Below are 26469 nucleotides of genomic sequence, written 5' to 3'. Positions count from 1 at the left end.
TCAAATACACTGTTCCAGTTTATGTTGTGCACGTCTTGAATAAATAAATTCTCACAGAAATGTTTATAGATTCTTTTATGTATGATTTTAGGACCTGCTTTGGGGACTTTTCATGCCATAGCAATCATGTTATGATCACTGAATCCAATTGGCACTGAAACAACTTTTGATCATTTATCTGTTGAATTAGTAAAAATATGATCTATACAAGTTGAGGATAATAAACCTGATTTGTTGACGTTTATTCTAGTCGGTAGGTTTACCATTTGGGACAAGTTGCATACCGTGGCTATGTCATTAAGCTTTCTTCTCATAGAGCAGGTATTAGATAGCCAGTCTATGTTTAGGTCACCATGCATTGGGGGTTTATCCATGAAAACAGACACAAACATGTACATACACACATAGCCACACACTCCTCTGCAGAAAGGGGGAAGTAAGACGTCGTAAATCTTTTGCCAGTGACAGAAGCTACATACGGCAGTTTTGAGCCATCCCATTCGCTATCCATACACCCCTTCTCTATGACAGCTAAGGGGGATGTCATAGCGCTGGTGGAGTGTCAGAACCACTCTAATGTTTCTGAATGTCATTTCAGCCTACAGAGTGGAGACAGTCTACTGAGAGGGAGAATTCTTTCTACACACACACACACACACATTGTCTTTCTACTCAAACAAATCTACACACACTCACCACTTGGAAGAAAGCACTTTCTACTCACAAACAGCATACTGACAGAACGGCTATTGAACATTTCTGAAGAATAATACATTGTATTTTACATTTGGCATTTGGAATACACAAAATGTATTTTATTCTTAATTCTGTAACTTAATTCTCCATGCAACCAATTTCTGAACACACACACACACACACACATATTTATTCTGAAGATATACACACAATCTTAAGATGCACACACACATTTGAAATGTTTAATCTGAAAACCTTGGAATACTTATTGTGAAACCATATTCTTAAGATACACACACACAAAATACCTTCTGAAGATATTGTGAAATGTTTATTCTGAAAACCTTGGAATACACACAATCTGAAAAAAGAATTTTTTTTGAATCTTTTATTTCTGACAATTAAAAAAAAACGTATTTTTGAATCTTTTATTTTGAAGAACTTTTATTTTGAAAAAAAAAAAGAAATTAAAACTTTTATTTTGAAAAAAACTCTGAAAACTCCTCCCCTTCCGTAACCAGATGTCCCTCCCCCTCCTAAACCGGATGTCCCTCCCCTCAAAACCGGATGTCCCGCCTCCTTGAATCCTCGACCAATCAGAAAAGGGGGCGGGACTTAGGGTCATAAATCATGGCTATATGCCCTTATAAGGTCTGACAGAAGCTGTATCTGGGGGCTCGGGTCCTCCCCGGTTCTGATGGTTATGGGGGGCCTCAGCGGGTACATTTGTCGAGCTCCGCTCTGCTCAGCTCCTGTATTGCAATAGACGCAGAGCGGAGCTACACGATGTATAACGTACGGTTATGTATATAACCATAGTTATATGAGTGTAGTGACGCTCTGCGTCGGACTCACTGAGGACCCCTTGATCTTGCCTTGTGGTGAAAGCCTTGGGAAGGAGCTGATGGTATGGCCACACCCCTGCTTATGTAGGGAGCGGATGGGGGTGTGGCCAGACAGATGGTATGGTATGTAAAGGTGCATGTGAGAATTTATTCAGTATCAATACTGGACATGAAGAGTATTGCAATAGACGCAGAGCGTCACTTCACTCATATAACTATGGTTATATACATAACCGTACGTTCTAACTGCTGCCTTCCGGGAGGTGTTACCGCAGCCTCAGAGCCTATCACCAAGCCATCAGGCTCATGAATACTATTCAGTCATTTTAAGTATTTAGTATTTATTTGATTATGTATTTAGTATTTTAAGTATTTTTAAGTATTTTAGGTAGATTTTATTCTACTGTTGCACTTTTATATCAACCACACTCAGCACTGTCACTTTCTCTTACATCACTAATATATGATGGTTTTTATTATGTTTTTTTGTGTTGTATTGTTTTATTGTGTATTTTATTGCCAGGCTGTAGGTCGAGGGGGCAATTTTGCTCTTTTTTGTATGTGAATATGAGAAAGATGCAACAATAAAGCTGAATCTGAATTGTTCCACAACTGCACTCTTGAACTTGGACCGTTGCCTAATTAACGTTTTTTAATATGATGAACACCTGTGCGTAGCACATTATAGTTAAAGTTCCCAGTGCTGTTACACTGAATATGGAATGCCTCTTGTCCAATCAAATGACTTGGTTGGAACTTACTGTTGTATAAAATGAATTGACAGCACAGTTTCAGTTCATTCATTCTGACTCTGGCCTAGTTATATATTCCGGTCCGGAATCAATTCTGTATTGCTATGTATAGCTGACCCTGGGCCCCGTTCCATGTACCTGGATAACTGAGTTAGCCGGATAACTTTAGCTGGATAACTGGGTTAGCCGGACTTTCCGGTTTCATGTACGTGGATTTTCCAGATCACCATGCCAACAGATCCAAAAGTTTGAGCCTGCTCGAAAGCAGAGTTCAAGTTCAAGTTAGCCCGATCACGCAGAGCCACGCCCCCGCAAAGAAGTGACAGCTCGTTTCCTGAAACTATTCCCACAGTCTACGATCTGCATTATACCATTCTGAATTACGTTTTTGTGCTCCATTCTTCCAGAGGGGGCTTTTGAAATGTAAAATAGACCCAAAATGCTGATATTAAATTCACTTTGTCCTAAATAATGCGCGTTATATATACCGTGGCGACGGTGGCGCTCGCTCGTGCGATGTACACAAAAATGTGGTTATTTTAATTGTAACTGGGATTAAGATGTCTGATGAGATGCGCTGTTTGACGGATTTGAGAAATTGAATGAGCCGTTGACGTCACATGAATGAATGAGGATAAAGAAATAAAACTTCATTCAAAATAAGGAATATTCTAAACACGGGTCTCTCGTTCATTAATGTATAAACAATGCATTTATCCCATCTGGCACAGTGGCCCAGCGGTAGTGCTCAAGCCTGCCAACCTTGCGACCCGGGTTCAAATCCTGGTGTTTCCAATATAATTTTTTTGAATATAATATTAATGATTATACGCCAAAGTAGCCTGGTTTTAAGTTAAAATATTATAAATCTACATGCATTGAGGATGTCATTCTTTATATAGCTCTCAACGTGCACCAAATTGAATTATTCCTATATTGCAAAAAAAAGGAGACGACTAGGGTCTTGAACCCCGGTCGTCCGTGTGAAAGTCAAAAGAACAACCCGTTAGACCACATTGGAGATAAGTTAAAGATTGACTATACATCAATCAATGGGCAAGAGGGCCGTATCGTAATTCTGTATAACAGTTAACTAATTTTTTTCGCTAGCAAGATCTCATTTGATTATTCAATCCAGCAGGCAAGTTTAAAGAAATATAGTCTGATTGATTGAGGTAATGAGGGACTTAGAATTAGCCTATAGATAACGCATTTAACTTGTCGGCGAGGCGATTGAGCCGTATTGCAATCTGTCAATAAAGTCTTAAATCAATTAATCAATCAATGCCGTTGAGAATCAGGGTCTCTGCCATCGATACGTGCTGGCTTTTCACCTAAAACGGCCGCGCGCATTTAGCCTGACTCGCAAGTCTGGCTTGAGTTAACAAGACTGAATCCACCTTTGTGAAACAGGAAAATCCCGGCTTCGAACATCGGGTTAACTGAAGCTGGATAATGGACATCTTGATCGACTTAGTTGAACCACGTACATGAAACAGGGCCCAGCAGTGTTTAGATGTAACTTAAGCTAAGCAGGACACTCCGGTGGCAGCAAGCCATAAAGGCTGCATTCATACCTACCTGTTCTGACCAGACATTCTGATTTAGCAGGCATCTCCTATAGACAGTTATTCGGCACGGACATTCTGAAGGCTATTGTCAGAGCCTGAGGTCAAGTAAATGAGGCAGGGTTCCTGACACAGCGACACAGCGAGACAACAGACGAAGGTGTGGCCGAGGTAAATCCTTATTTGCCAATTTTGTTACAAAGTGCAGAAAAACACAATGGGAGACAGGAATATGAAATGTCCTGGTTTCTGACTGCTTGCTGGGGCCCTGACGGCAGTGCAGCATGGTGACAAGGAACCCTAGGTGACCGTAGCACCCAGTAGAATGCGTTGGTACCCTGGCCTACCAGCACTGAGCGCCACACACAATGGTAAAGTGCCCATATAGCAAAAGAATGTCCACACACAAAAACACACAGCATAGGTTCAGGGATACTCTATACTGACTCACGCTCTTAACTATGAGCCACTCAGGTTTGACACTCAGACACAGTCACAGGGGAAAACATGCACTCAATCAAATGCCCGCAACAATGGCATGCAACATAAAGCTCTGGTATTAAGAGGCGCGCACGCACTGCTGGTACGACCATGAAAGGTGTCACCTGCCACCCTAATGGACCACTGTGAGTCTCTGGGTAGGAAAGGTTACATCCTCAATCAGTTCTGCGCACGTGGAGAGGACCGGGAGAGGGAGCAGGAGCGGGAGTGGAAAGGAAGCGTGCTGTTTCCACTTTAACACACAACCACACACAGCAAGTCAACACAATGCACCCCAGGTGAGTATTTGTGTGAATATTGCTTTCTTTTTGTTCTCATCCATTTTCAGCGAGTTGGAGGCTTGGGGGGTCGCCCTAGATTTCTGTAGGATTTGTTTATGCCGACAAACAGCCACCTCTCTGCAAAAGAGGCCCACGTCGTATTGTGCTTTGTTTACTTTTTTGTTTTGGTCTGACGTGCGGGTTGAAGTTTAGTAACTTAATATACTGTGAATCTCTCCACACCTCTCTTGGCGGAGCCTGAAGTGTGGCCAGCAGTAGCAACCCCTCCCCCTATACCCAGTGACAGTACTACAGTATACAGGGACGTGCACAGGACTGTAGAGGAGCAGGTGCTCAAAGGCTAAAAAGGGCACTATACCTGTGTGTTTTAACCGAGCGCGCATGGGGGGGGGGGGGGGGGTTTGGTGATCAAATATTGAATATTGAACTATAATAATCAGTGCAGGAGCTCACTTATCCTTGAAAGACACTTTTATCACTGACTTAAAAGGCCCATACATCTCCATAAATGTTCAGGGGGGAGGGAATAAGTGCTTACCCTACAGACCCCAAGAAGTGCTGTATATTCTGTATTGTTTAATATAAACAGTGATGGGCAAGCTACTTGGAAAATGTAGTAAGCTAAACTACAAGTTACTCTCGATTAAATATAGCTCAACTACAATGGAAGCTATCCCCAGAGAAATGCAGCAAGCTACACTACAAGAACATGGCAAAAATAGCTAGCTACATCGGCACTACTTTTTTTTTTTTTTTTTTTACTTCATTATCAAGTTTCCACCAAACAAATAGGCAGGCAAAAAAAATTCTCAGTTTGATTGTTTATTATAAAACTGAAACAAGCCCTCGGTCTGGCTTTTTGTGTCATTCTTTTAACATGAACTTGTATTATGTACAAAATCCAGGAAGGCAAGTTTAGCTGGGTGCAGCCTCTACAAAAGAATAGAAAGAGACCATTTGGTTAATGTTTGATCAGTTTTTATAGTATAGTTTGTTGATTACTTTTGATGCAGTAATGGTCTTTTTCTTTTCTATTCTATCTTTATGTATTATTTATCCCTAAACTCTGCATCTTCTGGCTGCCTGATACCCTCTCCTAGCTGAAACCTGCCCACTTTATCAACCAAAAACATTTTTTTTCAGTTGGAAGGGCAGTCTATATGCGTAACGGCAAAAAAAAAGAAAAAATCAAAAAGGGCACTTTTTTTATGAGGCTCAAAAAGGCAGGTGCTCAAGCACCCCTTGGGCTCTATGTGTGCACGTGCCTGACAGTATATTAAGTTACTAAACCTCAACTCGCACGTTAGACAAAAACAAAAAAAGTAAGCAAAGCGCAATACCAAGTGGGGCTCCTTTGCCGAGAGGTGGCTGTTTGACGGTGTTACAGATTCTACCTTTAATATCTTTTGTACAACCTGGCAACCTAGGGTAAAAGAAACTCTTGAGTGACGCTGTCAGCCTCCAACTCACTGAAATGTGCACACGGACAAAGAAAAGGTGGTCAGGTATATGATCTAAATGTGTGAGTGTGGGAGGGGCCTGAGCAGAGGGAGACAGCTACTTAAGAATGAAGACAAGGTGAGAGAAACAGATTACAGATTACAATGGCTCTCTACAAGTTCCTGTGTGTGGCAACTTTGATGCTCATCCTCCTGTTCCAAGGTGAGAATGCGAGTCCAATTATTACCATCTCAAATCAATGTACTTATATTTTTTAATGTTTTATTTTATGTCTATTCTTATGTCTGCACGTTGGACTACTTTTATGGTCTTTTATACCTATTCTTATGTCTGCATTTTATACATTGCTTTTATTCTGTCGACTGTATGCTGATTTTATGCCTACCGGTATGTTCATTTTGTGCTACTTGCTGTGGGGCACTTTGGGCCGCGGTCCATGTGTGAAGGGTGCTACTGTATATAGATAGATATATTATTTATTATTATTATATTATAAAAAATGTATGTATTGAAATGTCTAAGTCTCGACGACATTGAAAATGAGGGTGACCTCAATTGTCCTTTTCGAGAATAAATAAAGGTTTGAATTATTAAGGGGGCTGAAATGTGACAATAGGGTTAAATGTTTGATGTGATTTAAAATGGATAACATTGTGTTTATGGGGTAGTTCAGAGTGTCTAATTTCAGATGTACCATCCAAATGTATTGATTGATTGATTGAAAACTTTATTAACAGATTGCAGAATGGGTACAATACAGTATGGCTCAATACAACTGCTAAGAGGATGCAGACCAGAAAAATACTTTCGTCTTGTTTTATGTACACTTGAAATGGCCTTAAGCTGTTAATCTGTTAACCTGTTTGACCTACAAGATTAATGTTGTGGACGTTTAATTTCATTCAAATAGCTTGTCACAAAAAAAATGAAATTCCAAGGTTTTTGCAAGGTTTGTTATACTAACTATGGTATAACAAAATCAATGTGTGCATACATTTATATTTTAGCTTCATATTTCAGTGTTAAGTTAGAATATGAGATGAAAGAACATTTTATGTGCTGTTCTGAATTGTGTGTTTGTGGGGGACACAGAAGAAGCTAAAGAAAGGCTTTATTCAATCTAACAATCATATAAGGTGTGTGTTGTGAGAGAGAAGAGAGAGAGGAGAGAGAGAGAGAGAGAGAGAGAGAGAGAGGAGAGAGAGAGAGAGAGAGAGGAGGAGAGAGAGAGAGAGAGAGAGAAGGAGGGAGAGAGAGAGAGAGAGAGAGAGAGAGAGAGAGAGAGAGAGAGAGAGAGAGAGAGAGGTATATCTTTGATGTCACGCTTTTGACTTTTGGCTTGAAGACATCACACTGTCTTCTGTATCCTACGTTTTGGCTGTTTAAACAGGTCTAATTATGAATCAACTGTTCATGCGGTCACAGAGAACAATATAGGAACTTTAATTCTGTGATAACCCAAAACCATCTATAGAATTATCTTAATAGAACTACCCTAAATACACACATACACACACTTTATACATTTTTTTAATTCTTTTATTATTATATTAATAATAAAATATGTTTGGACATATACTTACCAGGAATGTATAACAATGTGCTACTGCTATGGTCAAAAAGGTTAAGGACTTGGATAAAAGTGTCCTGAACTTTTTATTATCTATTTTATTCATTTATGCACTTATTTGTAGATGGGCAAGATTAGGTTAGATATACAGTACAATCCTCTGTGATCTGAGTGGTATAGAATATAATAGAATAGAATAGAAGTACTTTATTAATCCTGAGGGAAATTCAGCACCACAGATCACTCACAATAAACATTTTAATATACAGTAAAATGTACAGGAAGATGTACAAGGATTTATACAGTCCAGTACAAATTTTTAAATAAAAGTATTGCATAGATAAATATATTTAAAGTATTTCAATTTCAATTTGCTTGTAGATGCCTTAATGCTTAATGATCTGTTACTCTGTGCTCAGTGAGGCAGTGAGGCACAGTGAGGCGTTATACAGTCTGATGGCTGTTAGTATAAAGGACTTCCTGCGTCGTTCAGTGTTGCATCTTGGGAGAGTCTAACACTGAACATGCTCCTTCTATTGGCCCAAGTCCGTGTATAGTGGGTGGGAGGGGTTGTCCATGATGGAAATGGTATATTGCAACACTATAAAAATGTTTACTTAATATTTTATTTTAAAGGGGACATGTACTATAAATGTCATTTTTCAGTCTCTAGCATTGTATTATAGTAATAGGAGTTCGTATCAATGTGTTTTAGTGTCTAAATACCATATTGGCGGATTGCTCTGATTCAGCTCAGATCATTTCCCTTCTCCAGTAAATTAGGCCATCCTGATTTGAAGGCCTGAATGACGTTACTCAGGCTCTGGGTAGCAGACAGTGATGTGATTGGCTCTGTGGTTGTAGCTAATGCCCGCCCACAATCTACATAGACTGACTGTACACAGCGAGTGAAAACCACTTCCTCATATTCTGCATGCACTAGTCTGGAGGGAGAGAGAGAGAGAGAGAGAGAGAGAGAGATAGAGAGCATTCAGGAGCACTTGGGGGGGGGACCTGCCGAGCGGAGGTCCGCGCGACACACACCTCCGAACGGGAGAGTGATAGAAAGAAAAAAAGGAAGAGAGAGGGAGGAAGGGAGGGCCCCCCCCACAACGAGCACACCGAGAGGCAGAGAAAAAAAGAACGGCCTGTCTCTCTCTCTCTCTCTCTCTCTCTCTCTCTCTCTCTCTCTCTCTCTCTCTCTCTCTCTCTCTCTCTCTCTCTCTCTCTCTCTCTCTCTCTCTCTCTCTCTCTCTCTGTCTACCAGTCGCAGACTGTGTGGACTGACTGTCACTCAAAGTGCTTATGGGCGGAGCCAGGCCATAACAGCCTGAAATCTTGAAGCTGAAAAATTATGGTTTTGAGTACTTGATTAGAAATATAAAACATAAAAAAAAACGTACAGATGTCTTCAATACACTCACAGGAATTGTGTAAAGTTGCCCAAATTGTTATGGTTTGTAACCGACCTCAAACGCAACGGCACAGACAGGTAGTTCAGAGTTAGCCAAATACTAGGGCGTATTTATTTACTGAGTCAAAAAAGGGTAAAGTACAATTATCAAACAAACAGGGAGACTGCCTTCGGCAGAGTCATCTGCGGCTCTGCAGAATCCTCCTGGTGATAGCGGTGGGGAAATGGCATGTGACGTTGTAGCGGCTCTGCAGATACTCCCAGCCTCCACTCAAGGTGGAAAACGGAGAGAGAGAGAGAGGTATCAGAAACAGTCCAACGAAACACAGAGGCAGTGTGGTTCCCTCCTCCCTTAGCTGTGTCCAGAACCAATTGACAGTGACAGTCCTCAGTGTTCCCCACAACACACAATTAGCTGAGTCAGTGCAAACAAAACGAAATCTTCAGTGTCTCTTCTAAAACACACAATCAAAATAATCCAGAGGGGTAACGAAATCTTCAGTGTCTCTTCTAAAACACACAATCAGAATAATCCAGAGGGGTAACGAAATCTTCAGTGTCTCTTCTAAAACACACAATCAGAATAATCCAGAGGGGTTTGGTTCCACTCACCCAAGCGCAACTCGTAAAGCGGGAAAACGAGGCGCAGCTCCAAACGGGGAACAAGGTTCTCAACAGCGGTTCTCCACAGAAAGGTCCTGGAGAGAAAGTAGACCAGGAACAGCAACGGGGAAAAAACAGGCAAATGCAGTTGTATTCCAGAACGACCCGACAACGATAGAAGGAAGGTCCAGGTATGTAAAGCCCTCTGGGGCGCTAATCACAAACTATGACAGCTGCGTGATGAAAGTGGCAATCGCTCAAAAAGCGTGTGGCGGGGAATGCACCAATCAGCACCGTACCTCAGGAGAGCGTGTGGCGGGGAACGAACCAAACCTCACACAAATAGTGCTAGGAATAGCAGTACATGTCCCCTAAAAAAATATTTTTTTATATTTTACTTGTTTTTCTTTTTCTTTCCTGTTGTTACTATATATTTATAGAAGCACAAACCAGTCAATATTTGTGAACGTCTGCACCGCTGCCTTGCATTCGTGATGTCACCTGGATGTAAAATCAGGGACTGCTTCACAGACTGAATGGGGCACAGACTTTGTGGGTCCAATAACATTTTTGCATAAGCTCTTGTACACAAATTAGGTTCAACTCTGCTTGATATCTGTTAGCATTTCCTTTTTTAGAATAAACCCCTCATTTGGGTGTGAGAACATCCCAAATTCGAGGGTCATCGTCTCTCTGATTTCTAGCTTTATGAGAGAGTGGAGCATGTTCACAAATATTGACTTCACTGTTCTGGGGCACAGGAATAACACGTGCATTTAAAAAAAAGGCATGTTGCATAAGGTGAAGCCGTTTGACAAATTATAAACCGGCAGGTCATTAAGGCCATATTCACGTTTTTTCTAAACAATACTGTATAATTGATGCTCCGAAGAACCCTATACTGTACCTCCGTTTTGAAACGTATTTGCAGTTGTAAAGTCAATGTGATATACATCACAATACTCAACCACTACTGTCTTTAACTATGGGTGTACACAACACTCTAACTTACCATCTTTAGATCATTACGTTTGAAAACATTGGGTCTCATTCTCCAACGGACTTACGACAAGAAATTTGCTCTCAGGGCCATTTGAGACATCGTAGGGCCGGTTGTGGGATTCCCCAACCGTCCCTAAGATTGGATTCGGCCGTGGCTGAGAGCAGGATTTAGGAGTGCTGAGGAGCACACTTAACTTGACAGACTGGTGTGCTTCGTGTTCTTAAGGGCTTTATTTGGGAGGAATCATAGTGATTCTTTCATGTCAACCCTACAGGCCTCCTTGGAATTAATTAATGAATCATAATTAAAATAAATATGACAATATTTGTACGATAAAAAATTACGCATTTGATGTCGGAAAATTTTATAATATGGATTCATCTGATCACAGGGCAGCTTACCCATATCTGAACCAGATATTTTGGACAAATGTATAATTACTTAATTACTCAGATATTCAAACACAATTATGCAATTATTGTGAAATGATTGAAAATAATAATTATTTAATGCCTTCTGTGGCATTTGTATTCATTATTTGTTAAATATCTGTTTTATTGATTAATTATACATTTGAAAGAATGCAGGTTATAGCCAACATGCAATATATCCCATTGATTGTGGGACAGACATTTGTTTTATATAGCTATAACCTGCATTCTTTCAAATATATCATTAATCAATAAAACAGATATTGGAATACACATGTAGGTATACGTGTCTAATGAATGAACAGTAGGCTTATATTTTCTAATTACTTGTTTAATTAGGATTTAGTAGATACTATATATATATGCTCTGCCCTATACGTACAGTAAGTACAGTACACATATTAAGGCCGCCAGAGTCGGGCAGCGGGCTGGTGGACTGCTATAGGCAGCGCAGTATCTGTGATTTCCTAATAAAACAAGTCATTCGAATAATATCCTACTGCATTCATTCATTACGCACGTATAGACTATACAGTACTGCAAGCGTGTGTGCGCGCGCTGCGGCAGGTGGCCACGAGCTGTAGTAGCCTGTATATATGATGACAATACATTAATCGAATCTCATTTTGATCGGTCGCAAAGCGCTTCCGCCACCATTTTTACAGGGCTGCATTGCATCAGTTGCATTTAATGAGCTGGACAGGTGTGTCTAAACTCTCAACTTTTTGCAATTTCATTGGCACACGGCACGAGCCGGCTTATAAGGAGCTCTCGGAGGCCTGTCTTGTATGCAAATGAGAATGAGACCCATTGTTTTTCCGAAAACTTAAAAGGGAGCTATATGGACCTTCATCTGAGGTACGCAAATGATTGTCAAATTCACCATCATTCTTTAGTCCTTTGGAGCTGGTTCATTCTTTAGTCCTTGGGAGCTGGTTCATTCTTTAGTCCCTGGGAGCTGGTTCATTCTTTAGTCCTTGGGAGCTGGTTCATTCTTTAGTCCCTGGGAGCTGGTTCATTCTTTAGTCCTTTGGAGCTGGTTCATTCTTTAGTCCTTGGGAGCTGGTTCATTCTTTAGTCCTTGGGAGCTGGTTCATTCTTTAGTCCTTGGGAGCTGGTTCATTCTTTAGTCCTCGGGAGCTGGCTATTATTTCCCCTCCTCGCTGGCATCGGTGTGTCAATTACCAGTGTAAATCAACAACTTCTAAAGTAGACCAAGTAAAAGCTACAAGCAGATTACTTGTTTTACTGTCATGATCACAGGTGTGTTTTCCCTTGTTCCCTTTTAAACCAGCATTATAATTTGTGATTTGTGATGTGTGGCGCTTAAAAAGACGCTCACCTGACATATCGTCATGTAACTTGAGAACCGAGGCACGGTCGAGTGAGGTGACGTTCGAAAGGCAACAAATAGATCTTTCGAAAGGTATATTATATTTCCGGCGGGAAAATGCAGCCCCGAGCCGTTAGACTTTCGTGTATTCCGTGCACGGGCACGTCGGCTTACTTAAGAGGTTAAGTAAGTCTATGGTACAGTACATACTGTACTCGTACCACCATCCTTTCTTTGAACCTTTCATCGCTTCAAGGGAATTGTTTCTATTTTTTTTACTGGGACTGGCTTGTGAGTTAAGACCTTGAGATGTATGGTGGAGGTCGTCAGGGTCATTTCAATAGCACTGAAAACCAGCCTGCAAATCATTTCCCTCACGAGACAGCCCCCAGGCCTAGCCCTAGGTGAATAGGCAAAACAAATATTTTAATAGATATCACTATGAAACTCTCCCAGTTTGTTATGTACATAACAATGAACAACTAATCTAGATTTTATGTTTATATATGCAATATAGTTACCTAATTAAATATGATTTAAAAATGTAATAACATATTTCTTTTCATTACAATTCACTTTTTACAGAAGGGATTGTGGCTATGTATTTTTATCATCCCATAAATCAGGAAATACAATCATAAAAATATCTATTTTCGCCAGGTTTTTTGGTATAAATGTACTATAAATCAGGCTATGAATGATATATCAACAAACCCCTCTGGAAGAAGCAGGACATATATAGGAAGATATGTGGAAAGTATGGTGTGTAGGGGCTAGGGAAATGGATACATTAATCTCTTACGTGTAAGAAAAACACATAAAAACTAATTTTTGGGAAAACGCCCTCTCAAAGTTCTGTATTGTAATTGTGATTTATTGACACAATCAGACAAACTGAAGTAAAATAAACAACAACTTGTGTGTTTTTGATATTTTATTGCCACTAGTTTGAAATAAGACATGTTAGGGAAGCAAACAAATAAAAAAATAAAAGTGCCTATTCACTGTCTCGCAAATCTAGTGATGTGTCTCTGTGGTGGTATAACCGGTTTGTCAGAATCTGACCTGCATGTGAAAGCACACAGGCACATACCAAGATTAAATGACACAAAGAACTCTCCTCTCTCTCTCTCGTTTGCATACACACATGCACACAATAGAATCAGTTTGCTTTTACTGTACAATGAATTCTTTTCTCTTGTGTCTTGATTTTCAGATTGTCAATCACAGCTGTCTGGTAAGTATTTAGACTAATTTCACATCATACCGGTTTATGGATTTAATTTTTGTTTGTGTCTTTTCCTCTAGTGACTTTTATTAAATAGGTCATTCATACTTGTTTTTGGAATGTAATCGAATGTATTAATTTAACCTTTAATGAGACAAGTGATTTATTGTTAAGAACATATTATTGCCTTTTGATGACCGTCTCAGAATGAAAGATAATGTCATAACAATAAAAGATGGAAAATTATATTGACAATACAAATATAGTGCACACAGGGGGGGGGGGGGGGGGGGGGTCAGTACATCAGACCAGTCTGCTGATACAACAGTCATCACCAGCAATAATTAACATAGTGAATTCCATCTATACTTATTGCAGATCAACTCTAACATGGTTATCAAAGGGGGTGTAATTCACGTGTTAGTTAGATCAATGACCTCACATAGTTAATATATGTGAACATAAATATAAAACATGTCTCCCACAAAGACAGCCAAGATGCACTATAATAATTAAACAAATCCTCATTGTGTACTATGGAGTACCAGCCTGATTGACACAACAGAACAGGAATTGATAGAATGGCCATTCCTTTTCCATTCCAATTGACCTATCTAATGCACCGCCCTCTTTTCTTGATCCTCCAATCACAACTGTTGCTTCCCTCTGATCAACTTAGTTTGAGATAGGCCAATTAACATTCATGAATGGTCATTTGGCTGGTACTCCATACAGTAGCTGCCATAGAATGTTTAATAATCATAGTCTTTGATATAAATTGTGGTTGGGTACATGGGGCTATGAATGTATTACCTTTGGCAATGGGGGCATTTAGATGAACATTCCAGTGACCGTTGAACATTCCAACTTTCCGAATTTCATGCACTGTCCATAAAGATTATATGGCAACAATCTTGTTTGATGGTTCCAAAAAGAGATTACCATGATACTCTAGAGGAGGCTCCTAGTTCTGTGGTCGACACACACAGACAGCACCTGGATGTAGTATCTCAAACAAACTGCGGACAGTAAGAGTAGCAACTCCAGGTTTTGCCTCTTGATGACATCAGAGTAATTGAGTAATTGGTTCTGTGTGCTCTAGTTTTGTCCATGTAAACAATACACATTGGATTGAACTGTGAATTGAATTGTCATTATCTACTCACCCCCATGTCAGTCAGCATGCAGTATAAAGTGTCTAGCAAACAAACAGCTGTAATCTAAAGGCCTGAATTGATCTCAAACCCTGCTCTCTTTGGTTGATCCTCCAGTCACAACCGTTGCTTCCAAGGGAGGATCAAGAAAAGAGGGCGGATTTGAGATCACCTGAATGTAGCACAGTGGGAGTTCACTTGACCCAGTGCTCGCTGTGGCGACAGATTCAATAAATAAGAGTCTAAACTATCCTCATTCTCTTGCTCCTGTGAGCACTATAATAAGACAGACAATTCCAATATACTCACCCTTTTCCTTTGCGTTGTTAGTGTGTGGGCAGGCTCCTAGGAACCCTAAGAACAAGATTGTTGGAGGAGATGTAGCCGGAGCAGGAAGCTGGCCCTGGCAGGCCAGTCTGGAAAGCGATGGTTTCCATTTCTGTGGAGGATCTCTCATTAACAATATCACTGTCCTGACTGCTGCTCACTGCTTCACAAGGTAAGGAATCATTGTGACAAGCTTACATTTCAGATATTCATGCCTGTCCTCATGACTGTATTCATGTCTGCACAAGAATGTGCTTGGAAGTCCTTTGGTAGACCCTCCAGCATTTTGCAATTCTGCAATACCCTAAAAACGTGGTATCTTATGTATAAATCCACCCATTAACCTCTTAACATGCACCCAGAAAAGTGGCAATCTTTTTTACTTGAACTTGAGGAGTGCATACCTTTTTTTTAAGCGTATCTTTATACTTTATGCTTATAGCACATGCATAAGCCTGGTCTCTTTTGAAAGATAACATAATCTGAAGGTACTAATGCAAAAAAGGAAATTCACTTTTAGTGCTAATGAAATAGAGTAAAATAGGGCTGAACTTGATTTGAACTTGAACTTGTGTACTCACTTTTTTCTGTAGTAGTTGCAAAAAAAGAAATACAAATAATAATAATAATAAAAGGTATAGGCCTAAGCTGGAAAACACCGCAAATCCATAGCCTGAAGTCTTATGTAGTACAGGTCCAAATTTTATTTTTATAAATACATATATATATACACATACATATTATATATACATACATACACATGCACACACACACAAACAAAAACGCACATTATACAACAGGTAGTTCTGAACGCGCGTTGTGATTGGTTGAGAGGCATTCTGAACCGTGCTGATATTCAGAACGGTTAAATCACCTGTAAAAGTATCACTGTGCCGCTGACTGTATTTAAGATTGTTACAATTTAACTGGTATGAGGTTGCTTAGCAATGATAAACATTGGGGCAAACTATTTTGTGATGCGGAAGACTGAAAGCAGCACATTTGAGTCAAATTGAATAGTTAAACTATTGATTTCAGACTTTGTGAACAAGCATTAACACAGCAGAGGGGGCAGGAAGCTGCAAGATCTTTTTTTTATTGAGTGGTCAAATTAAAAAGAGTGTGAGAAAATCGAATATTGTTCAGTCACAGTGCTTCTTTTGGACAACCTGGCAACCCAGAGTGAAATAAACTATTCAGTAACTGCATGCGCTGTCAGCCTCCAACCCACTGGAAATGGATGATGATAAAAATAAAACAATATACAAGAGCAAATTTCTCTCCACCTGGTGTGAATAATTTCCCTCTCTCCCCCATAAGAAACAAAGTACCCTTAACTCTTTGACTGCCACGCTGTTTTTCCATCTGTACTCCCTGGCGCCAGCGTTTTTTGACCATTTTCACGATGTTTGCAGACCCATCGTATATTATGTTATTATAGCTATGGAGACAAAAGTATGGCTCATTTGAAAGGAAATATCTATACTCCAACAGGGAAAAAAACATTTAGTTCTACATACCTTTGTTCCTGCGCTATCCGATGCAAAAAATCGTCCCGTTTCAAAATAATCCAGTTCCGTTTCCCCGAACGCGAGATATGACGTGTTTTGTGCGTGTAGCACTTGTGTCACTAACAGTAACAGCTGTTCGCCACGGGCACAGTTCAAGTTTCTTTAATAGTTGTCATACAGAAGTACAGAATACTTTTATACAAAATGCTTCTTACTGTTACGCTCCAGAGACTGTGCAAGACAAGATAAGTATGAAATAAAATAACATAGTATAGCATGTAAATTATAAGTAAAAAAAATTAGGTCACAGTGTTCAGTATAGACATATGTACAATGTTCGATGCAGAATAGACGTAACTGAGTTACCATATAATATACAATACTATGCAGTGTACTAATATACAATACTATATAGTGCAAGGCAGAAATGGGATGAGGTGCAATTTAGGTACAATTTACAGTAGGTGTACGAGTTGTAGTGCAAATCCTTTATCAATAAATATAAAGTGTGTTTGTGTGATCTAAAGTGTGGAGAGTGGGTGCTGCAGTGTGTTGTTTGTTTAAGTGAGTGTGTGCGTGTGGGTGTGTGTGCTGTGTGCATTTGATGGTTGTTGCATAGTGTTTATTGTTCGTTTAGCAGCCTGATGGCCTGGGGATAGAAGATTCTTCTGAGTCTTTCTGTGCTCGCCTTAAGACTCCGGTATCGCTTGCCTGACCGCAGCAGTTCAAAGAGGCAGTTGTTCGGGTGGCTCGAGTCCTTAATAATTCTCTTAGCCTTCCCCCTGCACCGCTTGTTGTAAATGTTCTGGAGGGTGGGAAGCCCCCCTCCAATTGTGCGTTCGGCTGAACGTGTCACTCTTTGTAGTCTGCTACGGTATTGTGCAGTGCTATTCCCAAACCAGGAGGTGATGTTGCCAGTCAGGATGCTCTCTATTGTACATGAGTAGAAGTTCCTAAGGATCTTCTGACTGACTTGGAACTTCCTTAGGCGCCTGAGGAAGTAGAGGCGTTGTCGTGCCTTCTTCACAACACTGTCAATGTGTGTGGTCCATGTCAAGTCCTCGGATATGTGGGCTCCGAGGTACTTGAAACTGTTCACTCTCTCAACCGGTGCCCCGTCGATGCTGAGGGGGCTGTAGTCCCTGACCCCCGACCTCCTGAAGTCCACAATCATCTCTTTTGTTTTGCTGACGTTCAGGGAGAGGCAGTTCTCCTGACACCACTGTGACAGATTCTCTACCTCTTCCAGGTAGGCCCTCTCGTCGTTGGCAGAGATCAGGCCCACCACTACTGTGTCATCAGCAAATTTGATGATTGTGTTGTTGTTCCGCTGTGCCACGCAGTCATGTGTGTACAGGGAGTAGAGGAGGGGGCTCAGAACACAGCCCTGGGGGGCCCCTATGTTGAGCGTGATGGATGAGGAGGTGCAGTTGCCTGCTCTTACCACCTGGGGTCTGCCCGTCAGGAAGTCCAAGACCCACTGGCAGAGGTCATAGTTCAAGCCCAGGTCCCTGAGCTTGGCTATGAGTTTGGAGGGGACTATGGTATTGAATGCTGAGCTGTAGTCGATGACAGCATTCTCACATAGTTCCCCTGCCTCTTGTCCAGGTGTGATGCTGCTGTGTGCAGCACATGGGCTATGGCGTCCTCCGTGGACCTGTTGGGGCGATATGCAAATTGCAGGGGGTCCAGGTCGATGGGGAGGGAGGAACAGATGTAGCCCTTCACTAGCTTCTCAAAGCACTTCATGGCTATGGAGGTGAGGGCTACAGGGCGGTAGTCGTTGAGGCAAGCGGGCGTAGATTTTTTGGGTACAGGGATGATGGTGGACTTCTTCAGACAGGTGGGGATGACAGCCTGTTCCAAGGACTAGGTTCGAATGAGACGAGGAGTAATATGCACAATTAAAAGAATAGTAGACCAGAGGCAGAGTTATAACAATAACCGGTGTTTTAATTAAAAGCTAGATAAACAGTAATAATACATACAGACGTAAAGTACAAGTAATGCTTTGAAGTATCCCTTTTAGGTTATTTCAGTAACCTCTCCTTTCGGGAGGGTTAGGTCAATATCAAGGCCTAGGTTGATTGGATCAACACATTGGGGTTCGTTCAGACGTCTCTGAGGTTATCATCGGTAAATCTATATCAGTTTATCAGGGAATGCAAATACCTTATTAGTTGAATTGGCCCTTTAAACCCTCTTTCTTTACAGGAAAACTAGCAGAGATTCAGCTATAATCGATATGTCATCTAGAATGTTCTATTATGACATCACCACAAACGTTCTAGAAGGGTCAATGTTCTAGAATGTTCTATTATGACCGCACCACAAACGTTCTAGAAGGTTCTATGTTCTAGAAGGTTCTATTATGACATCATACAGTGGTTAAGCATTTACCCTCTAATTATTATAGGAGAATATCCGTACCCATATATCAAGTTAAATCAAATCAAATACAAAATACAATATCAAAATAACACAAGGTGAACGGGGTCGTCGCCCTTGGAAGTCCTTGTAGTCTCGTTCAGTTCAATCCTACCGGACTGTTGGTGTAGCAATAGTTGAGCAATAGTTGAGCATCAGGGGTATTCACATAAGGCTGGCATTAGCCTGGAGGTATATCAAATGTTCCGGGGTTGGCTCGCCATCGGGTATCGATCCAGCTGGGCACACGTGGTGATGGGTGGTCTGGACTGCTCCGGGATGCTGGTTGAGACTTGCGGGTTTCAGTCGGTTGGTTAGTCCGGTCCGTCTGGTCGATGCTGCTGGTTCGGATGTCGAGGAGGAAAGAGAGCTGGCTGTTGGAGAGCTGGCTGTTTTTATAGGAATCCAAGATGTTCCGGAACGTTCTATATGACATCATAGGATGACATCACAAGGGTCCCAGAACCTTCTATCATGACATCATACGCTGGTTCTAGAATGTTTTTACGTTCTAGAAAGTTCTTACCTACTAGCATTAACTATTTATGTCCCTATGATAGTTATGATAGTTATGAATCTGAACCCTGGGTTACATGCGCATATGCACATTTCATGCGGGTTGCTCGCCTGCCACCTATATTATTTCCAGGTCAAAGGTAACATGACCATAGTAGAATGATTCTCAAACCATGGGGGGGTCCCCTTCGTGGAATCATTTTCTGACGCTGGGATCATTACAAAGGCATGTTTTATGATGGGGTTCGGTAAAATAGACGTTACCTTTGTCAGTAGGTCCACCAAAACCCTGTCCACTCTTTCTCCGAAGTGTCTTGGGTCAGAACAATAAATAACGTTAGTTGGCCCTGGCAGCGCCCAACAGATAACGTTATCGTTACATCCAAACAGCCTGTTTGAAAATACTAGAATCCAACATAGTCTGGTGAAAACGCACCTTATGCTATGGATGGATCGTCACCGTTTGTCCTCTTCATAATAATCTCTAATAGTTCGCTCGTCTAGGCGATCGCCATTGCCGAACGTTAGTTGGCCCTAGTCTGGAGTGCTCTCAACTATAGTGTCGGCGACTACCGCGGAGCGGTGAACAGATGTTACATGCTCGGCCGGTTTGACAATAGTATTTTTATGATTTACCAGAAGTGCTGAGTCCAATGAAGTCTGGTGAAAACGCACCTTATCATCCATAATTGTGATAGTTTTGTCCTCTTCATAATAATCTCCAATAGTTCCCTCGCCATTGCATAGACAGTCTGCAGGCTAGTGGCTACGACTCTGGCCAGCAGTGAGTGAGCAACCCCCTTCCCCACAGTAAACTAGCCCAGTTCAAAAGGTAGGCGATACTGCCACCTATCGGGATTCAATCGTCATTTCAATTCCAATTCACACAGAGGTCACACACAAGAAGGTCCGGCGGACTGTTTATAATAATAATAATAATAATAATAATAATATATATTTTTTAAGAGTATTTACGTATTTGGCAGCGAACGGTTGGCTTTGAAAAACTAGTATACTAGTTTTTGGCGTTCAATTAATTAATGGCTCAGTCCTGTCATAATACACGGATGTATAGCTGACCAAAGACTGGGGCTGCTTGGCTGATACTATGTGCCTGATGTATTGACAATTGAAAAGTCAGTATGAATGGAACATTTGCATGGCATTGGAACAGTTTATCAAGCAAAAAAAAAAAAAAAAAAAAAAAAACTCAGTACAAGAACAAAGGACCATATAGTAAATAACATATATGATCCCTTGAGGAAGAAACCTATGGACTTTGGTGACTCCATGACGTTTCCTCTGATGCCACCATCATTTTATTGCCTATATTTATGTCTTTCTACTACTTACCCTGCCCATACCTGTACCCAGGGCCGCCTGGGAGAAATGCGAGGCCCTGTGCGAGATTTAAACGCGAGCCCCCCCCCCCCCCCCCCCCCCCCCCCCAAAAGGTAAAAAAAAAATAAAAAAATTATATAATTTTTTATTTATTTTTTTCTTCATACAGTCAACATATTCGTAAATAATAGCGCTGCCCGAGGCTGGGCATGATACAGTCAACATATAGCAAGAGAGAGAGCGAGAGAGAGCTCCCGTTCTACAGTCAATATACAGTGTACAGAGAGAGAGACACATTGGAAAGAAATTGAAATGCTATTTGGCCCTAAACAGAGAGTACACAGTGGCAGAATACCTGAGCACTGTGACTGAAGATCCTTGACTAGGTACAGACTCAGCGAGCACAGCCTAGCCATCGAGAAAGGCCGCCATAGGCAGACTGTGTGTGTTAGAAAGAGAGAGAGAGAGAGAGAGAGAGCATGTGTGTTAGAGAGAGAGCATGTATGAGAGAGATAAGCAAAGATGACCCCCTAAAGGATATTCAACTTTTAATGAAAGAACAAAACAGAAGGAAAAGATAACTTCACAAAGGCAACATGAATATACATAGATCCAAAAGGACAAAGATCAACACTTAAATCCAAAGAGAAGAGGGTCTATACCAGAGAAAACAAAGCAGCAAGGAGCCAATGGCCGACAGCTAAAGGCTAGCCAGGTAGGCTACTGACACCAGGCCACACACAGCTTTGGCCAACGGCCCAACGCTACCCAAGCTACACAAACGACCAAGACAATGAATTCACACACAGCACATGTCGTATCTCCAAATGTTGTGAAGTAACATATGTTTTGCCTGGAAAAAAACATCGTTATTAACAAAACATTCGGGAGGGGAAGGAAGGAAGAGTGGGGTAATGTCATGATTTTCATTAATCTTACCTGCACCAAGGAACGCAGGGCGAAAGGCCGCAACACAGGTCTCCACGTTGACGAAAGGCCTCTCGCTGGCGGGACAAAAATAACCCCCTGCTATTCTCACGGCTAATGTCAATGGTCGTAGCACAAGCTAACAGCTAACTCAAGGCTAACTGATAGCATCAAACGAACGTTCCCAGCCGAGCGCAGCCGGCAGCTAACGTCGTAGCTAAACAGCTAACTGGCTAACAGTTAGCTCAACCAGGCTATCGCTAACCATTAGCTAACGCAGAAGCAAGCTATGCGGCTACATACAGGTGCTGACACCAGGCCACACACCGTTAGCTACTAGTAGTACTACAACAGCTAGTCGGCCAGTTTAGCTCCAGAGAGAGAGACAGAGACACACATACTGCGGCATGGTCATGCTGGACCTACAAAAGGCCTTTGACACGGTCAATCACTCCATTCTGATTGACAAGCTAAAAGCAATTGGTTTTGATAGTCTATCAGTGAGCTGGATGCAATCCTACCTTGAGGGGAGGGAACAGATGGTGGAGGTAAACGGTACCCTATCCCCCCCCCTCACAGTGAGCTGTGGTGTTCCACAAGGAAGCATACTAGGACCGCTACTGTTCCTAATTTATGCAAATGACATGTCGTCAGCTTGTGACTGCAACTTGTTCCTGTTTGCGGACGACTCAGCCCTGCTGGTCTCTGACAAGAACAAGTTACAGGTTGAAAAAACCCTCAGCTCGGAACTAGGCAGAATCTGCATATGGCTCGCTGATAACAAACTATCATTACACATGGGCAAAACAGAGTCCATTCTCTTCGGTTCAAATAACAAACTCAGCAAGACCGACGGCTTCTCAGTTACAGTGGGTGACAATATTGTCACAAGGAAAGATGAAATTACCTACCTGGGGTCCATCCTAGAGGCTAATCTCTCCTGTGACAAAATGGCATCCAATGTAATAAAAAAAGTCAACCAACGAACTCGATTCTTGTACCGGATCTCCTCTCTGGTAAACAAGAACACCCTGAAGACTCTGGCAGGAGCACTCATTCAGGGGTACTACGACTATGATTGCACCTCATGGTACCAAAGCACCTCAAAGGCGCTAAAAACAAAATTACAAACATCTCAAAACAAACTGGTCAGACTACTGCTTGACCTTACTCCTAGAACCCACCTCACCCCTGCCCACTTCGACAACCTAGGATGGCTTAGAGTAGACGACAGAGTACAACAACTTGCAATGGGCCTGGTCTACAAGATACACTACACGACCAAGGTACCCATGTACATGTCAAAATACTTCCCAAAGGTCAGTGAATACCACGATCACAACACCAGAGGGAGCTCCACAAATCATGTCAAACCCAGATTCGGCTCAAATAAGGGACTAAACACGTTTCGCAATTATGCCACATCAATGTGGAACGCCCTACCCAAAGCTGTAAAGGAATGTGGATCACTACCCACTTTCAAAACCTCTCTCAAGGGACACCTACGGGAGACTGCAATTCAACACTGGCCCCTGTAAATATCCTAACCCAATCATTCCAACCCCCTCCAATGTACAGTAATTTACCTAGTATGGTTTTGTCAATAGTTCAATGTACAATTGTGTTTGTTTGTACAGTGTCTCCTCCCCCCCCCCCTCAATGTACAGTGTTACTTGTTTATACAGTGTGCCCCCCGCCCCCCCCCCCCCCCAACCACCTCCAATGTAAATTACCCAGTATGGTTGTCAATATCCCAATGTACCCAACCCCCCCCACCCAACCTCCAATGTACAGTTTCTACGTCAAATGTATATACTCCCTTTTCTTGACTCCTTCTGTATCACAAACAGTACTGTATTTGCAAATCTGGTATGTCATAAATGTATAGATGTAGCAGTACTGACTATCTGTATGTCATGTATGTCATATATGTCTATATGAATTGAAAATGGGGGACCCTGATGGAAACAAGACAAACGTCTTTCTCAGGTCTGCATCCCCTTAACAATTGTATGTACTGAGCCGTACTGTATTGTACCCATTCTGCAATCTGTTAAATAAAGTTTTCATTCATTCATTCATTCAGAGAGATGTCCACGGCGGGAATAGAATAGAGTTAATAGAATAGGTTAAAAACTCACCAAACGTCCAAGAGGATGGAGACAACCGCGTGGAGTTGACGAAGTTCATCTGCCAAACGACCATCCTCTTCATCTTGGCTGTATGCGCTGTCTCTAGGTTAGCTAACGCTAGTTAGCCTTTAGCTAAGCTAGCTACTAGCCGACATCATCATGGCTATACCATGACAAGGCTCCGGCCATTTGTCCCGCCAGCGAGAGGCCTTTCGTCAACGTTCCTTGGTGACCGACCGACTGATAATGACCGACCTCTTTCTTCGTCTTGGCTGGCATAACTAAGCATAATAGTCAAAAGCTGCACGCGCGAAATAGTCAAACGCAGCTGACTCACGCCGGCGTACTACACATGATGTAAGTAACCACTCCTTTCGTTGAAACCAATAGTATGTCTGCTGCAGAACCCCAGAGGCTGAGCTCCAATAGTGAGTATGTCTGCAGACCCAGGAACAAGTCAGACACATTCTACAAATGTGTCTAATGTGAAATATATAAGCATATAAGCAAAACTAGATTTTAGGTCTGTGATGAAAAAGGGCCTCGCGGGAAGGGGGGCCTCGCAAAAAAAAAAAAAAAAAAAAAAAAAAAAATAATAAAAAAAAAAAAAAAAAAATTTATTTCTTTTTATTAATTTTTTTGCGAGGCCCCCCTTCCCGCGAGGCCCTGTGCAACCGCACTGCTCGCACACCCCCTGAGGCGGCCCTGCCTGTACCCTTCCCCCATGCTGCTATGACGCCCGCATTTCCCCAAGGGGATCAATAAAGGAATCTTATCTTATTTTATCTTAAACACCATCTCCATACTCTTTACTCATACAATCACAAAAGTGATACCCATAAATGCAGCACCTTGCGTACAACTCATTTGCCATACTTTGCCAACTTGTCTGCCACATTGGATCTTCTGCCATTTGGATTTAGTTTTCTTTACCCTTTGTCACGTGGCAGTGAAAGGGTTAACCTTCTGTATTGTCACAGTGAAAGGGTTAACCATTTGGTAGTGTGGTAGTGAAAGTCCCTATTTTTCCCAAACTCCTCCTGGGCTGTTGCTGAATCTCATGAAACTTGCTATGTGGCATCTAACTGTATTATTTACATAATTGTTTGCCAATCTACCAGATCCTATTCAGATAAACACATGGCAAACAGGAAGTGATGTGATATTAGTGAACACACAGTGCCATTTGAATCAGACTGGAAAAATATAGCCTGTGAAGTTTTAGATTATATGGCCTCATGGTGATTGATTGATTGATTGATTGATTGATTGATTGATTGAATTTGAACAGCTTGTCATCATGATGATATTTATAATGTGTTTTCCCTTTGTGATATCTTACTAACGGCATTGATTTGTATTTTTGTTATTGATAACTTAAGTCAAACTGTATGGCCCCCAATCAAATGTCATGGTAAACAGGAAGTAATTGGTTATGTGTGAATGTGTGATGAAAGGTAGTATCACCGATGTTGATACATATGGAGTTACAGCCCCTATAGGCCTGTTGGGATTGGCAATATAAGCAACTATCATTTCTGTCAGCTACCCAGTCAAATGCTGAGCATAGAAGTAACAGCAATGTGGGGAGATTAAGCCTTGGTGGAGATCTGCGCTCTACCGGGTGCATTATTCTAGTTTTCAGTTTGTTAATAATAATAATAAAATTTCATTTTATTTGTATAGCGCTTCTCAAGAACCCGAAGTCACTTGTTCTCAAGTGGTACGAAATATAAAAAGAGGCGAGCAAAGTGCCTCTTCCACTACAATGTGAACTTCACACCATCTTACCTTGCCTTTTATTTTCCCCCAGCACTAACACCACTGGTCTGACTGTGGTTTTGGCCAAAGGGACCATGCTGCAGGTTATGCGGACAGTACACTGGATCTCCTGCCATCAAGGGTTTGATGTGCACGAATTTGACAACGACATATGTCTCATGCAGCTCTCTGCCGCTGTAGAGTTTAATGACTTTGTTGCGCCTGTCTGCCTGGCAGCGCCGGAATCCCACCTCAAAAATGGGACTGATGTCTGGATCACTGGCAGGGGGTTGATGCACGTTAACGGTGAGTGGAAAGGCCATGGAATAAATAGTTTGAACAAAATTGCAATTCTGAAATCCTCCCCATAGCAGGGTTGAGCTCAATTCAATTTATTTTCAAATTCAAATGCTGAAAAGCTTTCCATGTGACACGTTTGTCCTGTCCAAACTACTGCAAATGAGAATGAATGTTCACTTTTTATTTATTTATTGAATTACAAAAAAGAAAAGTGTCTTTCCACACATATGTTAGACTTGGAGAGGTGCGTTAGTGGGGACACTGTCCTCACTTACTGATCATGACAAAATCAGTCTTATTGAATACTATATACCTTGTGGTACCTGATATGTAATGGAGAACCCCCCCTGGTTTTATTTTAACGTATCACAATGACTCCAGGCAGTG

The 26469-nt window shown here is 41.5% G+C and overlaps 1 protein-coding gene across 1 annotated transcript in view; it reads left to right on the top strand.

Moving 5' to 3' along the window:
• The first annotated feature begins 6204 nt into the window (after window positions 1-6204).
• The window catches only part of LOC311239636 (serine protease 1-like), a 51754-nt gene continuing 31489 nt past the window's right edge, over window positions 6205-26469 (top strand). Inside the window, exons 1-4 of the mRNA XM_084328013.1 lie at window positions 6205-6305; window positions 13675-13695; window positions 15171-15339; window positions 25835-26088. Coding sequence (XP_084184139.1) covers window positions 6248-6305; window positions 13675-13695; window positions 15171-15339; window positions 25835-26088 — 502 coding nt within the window. The 5' untranslated portion in view covers window positions 6205-6247. The remainder of the gene's footprint in view (window positions 6306-13674; window positions 13696-15170; window positions 15340-25834; window positions 26089-26469) is intronic.

This window comes from Notolepis coatsorum (genome assembly GCF_963971535.1).
Source record: "Notolepis coatsorum genome assembly, chromosome: 13".
NCBI classification, from domain to species: Eukaryota; Metazoa; Chordata; class Actinopteri; order Aulopiformes; family Paralepididae; genus Notolepis; species Notolepis coatsorum.
The sequence above is the reverse complement of the archived record's forward strand: the minus strand, read 5'-3'. Positions and strand labels throughout refer to the sequence as shown.